General features: G+C 38.5%; 1 protein-coding gene across 1 annotated transcript; it reads left to right on the forward strand.

Annotated features, from left to right (window-relative positions):
- Nucleotides 1-382: 382 nt before the first annotated feature.
- Nucleotides 383-3,709, forward strand: LOC103409417 (abscisic acid 8'-hydroxylase CYP707A2-like). Its single transcript, XM_008348235.4, has 7 exons — nt 383-907; nt 1,018-1,333; nt 1,717-2,115; nt 2,220-2,400; nt 2,499-2,605; nt 2,696-2,814; nt 3,001-3,709. The coding sequence occupies exons 1-7, from the start codon at nt 696-698 to the stop codon at nt 3,098-3,100; spliced, it is 1,434 nt and encodes a 477-aa protein (XP_008346457.3). The 5' UTR covers nt 383-695; the 3' UTR covers nt 3,101-3,709.
- The last annotated feature ends 273 nt before the right edge of the window (nt 3,710-3,982 follow it).

Consider the following 3,982-nt stretch of genomic DNA (forward strand, 5'->3'; position numbering starts at 1 on the left):
TGTAATTTTTTATTTTTTTTTGTGTCAGAGAGAGAGAGAGAGATAGCTTTTATAATTTTTTATTATTTAAACAAACAAAAAAAACTATTATTTTTATTACTTATTGCCAGGGGGAAGGGTTCCAAGGGTGGAGATGTAAATGGCAATTACTGTTCATTAATGGTAATTACTATTCATTTAAGGCAGTTACTGTTCAATAGGGTGGATTGAATAGTGAATTGCCAGGGGGAGGGCTCCATGGGTGGAGTTACTCTTAGAGTGCAATTGATCTTCGAATTAAACAGTATGCTAAAACAGAATCGGTGACTCTAAAAAGTACATCCTTAAAATTTTGAATTCAAAATAAATATTGTACACCTTTCTCGCTTTTCACTAGACCAACGTCCCGGATTTTCTAAAACTAGAAATAAAGAAAACAAGGAGCGATTAAAATTAGTTAAACAAGTGAAAGCGTAAGAATGAGCTGGAGGGAGATTCCGCGTGCGTGTGGGATTCGAGCTGTAATTGAAAGGAGCACAAACACCTCCTCACTTCCTCTCTTCTTCCTCACCCACCACCCTCTATAAATACTCCCACTACTTCACTTGTTTTCTTCACAACACAACTAGTTGTTTTCTTCCTCTTCTCCTTGTGCTGCTACTTGACCAGTTTATGGTTACTAATTCAATTCAATTCCAAGAAGAACAAGAAATTTAATGGAATTGAATCTCTTGAACTCCATGTTCTGCATCTTTGCCTTTGTTGTCTTCTTCCTCTTTGTCATCAATTCCCTCATCACCAAGCTCTTCACTCCGAACCGCCGGAAAATCCCACTTCCGCCGGGTTCCTTAGGCTGGCCTTACATTGGAGAAACCTTCCAACTCTACTCTCAAAACCCAAATGTCTTCTTTGCCTCAAAACAAAAGAGGTAATAATTCATTTCATTCGTCCCAAACCCACATCGCTCTTAAGTTTTTTGCTTAATTCACCGACTAGTTGGTTTTATGTACTAATGATGTGTTTTAATTTAATTGATAGGTTTGGGTCAATCTTCAAAACCCACATCTTGGGTTGTCCCTGTGTGATGATTTCGAGGCCCGAAGCGGCGAAATTTGTGCTTTCTCGAGCCCATCTGTTCAAGCCAACTTTTCCGGCGAGCAAAGAGAGGATGTTGGGGAAAGAAGCCATCTTTTTCCACCAAGGAGATTACCATGCCAAATTGAGAAAGCTTGTCCTCCGTGCCTTCATGCCGGAAGCCATCAGAAGTATCGTCCCTGACATTGAATCCATTGCCAAAGACTCTCTCAAGTCCTGCCAAGGCCGCTTGATCAACACCTTCCAAGAAATGAAAACGGTGAGTTATTGTAGCAACACCCCCACTCCCTCATCAGAGCAAAGCAAAACAAAACAGAGAGAATTAGAGCGGTAAAGACTAACGTTAAAAATTGAGGTGATTAGTCTGATGAGATTGACCGTCATCTAGATTAGTCTGAGTCTGACAGGATTAACAGTTTGAGGAGAGAACATTTTCTGTTTTTTTTTATTTTATATAATATTAAAAAAGTGTGATATCTACATATTCTATTTTACTTCTCATACATCTTTTTAATTTTCGACCGTCGGACAGAAGATCAACGGACATAAATTATCCAGGATGTGTCATAATTAAAATGAGATGTATGGATAACATATTCCATATTAAATTGTTGTACTGATAAACAATTATTGGTGGTGCAGTTCACATTCAATGTTGCACTCCTTTCTATATTTGGTAAGGATGAGATTCTGTACAGAGAGGATCTGAAGAGGTGCTACTACATTCTTGAGAAGGGTTACAATTCAATGCCCATTAATCTTCCAGGCACACTGTTTCACAAATCAATGAAAGCAAGGAAGGAGCTGGCTCAGATCTTGGCCAAAATTATATCTACAAGGAGGCAAAGGATGCAGTTAGAGGAGGAGGACCATAAGGATCTTCTGGGATCATTCATGGGTGACAAAGAAGGCCTCACTGACCAACAAATTGCCGACAACGTCATTGGGGTCATCTTCGCTGCCCGTGACACCACAGCCAGCGTCTTGACTTGGATTGTCAAGTACCTTGGGGAAAACCCAAGCGTTCTTCAAGCTGTCACTGTAAGCATTCTAATCATCCAATTCGCTTTTTTTATTTTATTTAAAAACATTCTAATTTCCTTTTTTAGGTTGTAATTAAGTTGAATGGGATGTCATATTTACAGGAAGAGCAAGAAGCAATAATAAGGTCAAAAGAAGAAGAAGAAGAAGAAGAGGAGAAAGTTCTGAGTTGGGCAGATACCAAAAAGATGCCCTTGACCTGTAGAGTGATTCAGGAGACACTAAGAGTTGCTTCCATTTTGTCTTTCACTTTCAGGGAAGCTGTGGATGATGTTGAATATGAAGGTCAGTAATTACCAAACCAATGATTTACTTTTTCACCTTTTTTAACTTGAAAGTTAAAATCTGTTTGCTGATGATCTCAAATATGGATATGTTTTCAGGTTATCTGATACCAAAAGGGTGGAAAGTTTTACCACTTTTCAGAAACATTCACCACAGCCCAGAAATCTTTCCTGACCCTGACAAATTTGATCCCTCCAGGTTTGAGGTACACAACTCATCATTCATTCAACAGATATAATGGCTAATGTTGGAGATAGATGTATACTCATTACCTTTATGTCATTGTGTGACACAGATTGCTCCAAAACCCTATACCTACATGCCATTTGGTAGCGGGACCCACGCATGTCCAGGGAACGAATTAGCCAAGCTGGAGATTTTGGTCTTTTTACACCATCTAACAACAAAGTACAGGTGGGTATTTTCACTTATTTTGGTAGTTTTGAATCTTGAGGGTGAGGGTAGGCATGCAGTGGGTGTGCTGTGCCTGCGGCAGTGGCAGCACTGCAGAGCTGCTAGCACCACCTCCTCATGCTTTAACTTAATTTGTTGATCTGGTTGTGGAGGTGGCTGACATGTTATGTATGTGGGATCGTGCAGGTGGTCTATGGTTGGTGCACAAAATGGCATACAGTATGGCCCTTTTGCTCTTCCCCATAATGGCCTGCCCATCAGATTATCTCCTAAAACTATCATATAAAACCCCCATAAATCATAAACTCCCAAAAACATTCCAAGTCCCCAACTTTCAGACCCTCCCTCCCCGTTCAAGCTAGCTACTTGACATGTATTACCATTTCATGCATGAGGAAGAAACCCACCACTCCAAAGTCCATTTCTTATTGGCTGAAAGAGATAAGCAACATAAAATAAACACGTGAGATTTAAAGAAACATATCGTACATCTTCATTGCTTTCATATGTCCCATTAATATCCCAGATGACTGAAAGTCACTGAATATTAGGGACGTGCCCTCCGAAAGTCAGAAAGTTCAAGATACAAGAAATTAAACATGTTACAGCAGAGGAAGCCAAGTGTACAGAGAAGAGTCTTCCTACCAAAACATGATATGCAAACCATATCATGTTTTCTTTTTCTTCCCTTTATTTTTTTTTTCTTTTTTTCTTTTTGGCATGCAAGAGATCATGAAGAGGAAAATTCCTCACCCAATGTGATAAGTGTATTTAAGTAGGTAGGAGTATACTAATTTCACCATAATTTTCTTCTTTACTTAAATAAATGTAAACAGCCGCAAGGCAGAAATGAAGATTCAAATGAATGGAATTAACAAAGTTAATTTTGTTCTTATATTCATTTTTTCAGTTTTAACCTCTTACTTGCATGCATCGTAATATCCCACCCAGAGCCGGTCCAAGAGATTTTTGAGGCCCGGGGCGACGTAAAAAAAAGTATCCTAACTTCATGTAAGAAAATTATTTATTTTCACACATAAGACATCGATAAAATTATACTTAGAAAAACACTTCAAATTCAATAATTTAGAAACACAAAAAAACTAATTTATTTTGTATTGAGAGAGAGAAACAAAAAAACTTCGGGCTTACAAGTAGATAGATGATG

Source organism: Malus domestica, chromosome 06 (genome assembly GCF_042453785.1).
Source record: "Malus domestica chromosome 06, GDT2T_hap1".
NCBI lineage: Eukaryota > Viridiplantae > Streptophyta > Magnoliopsida > Rosales > Rosaceae > Malus > Malus domestica.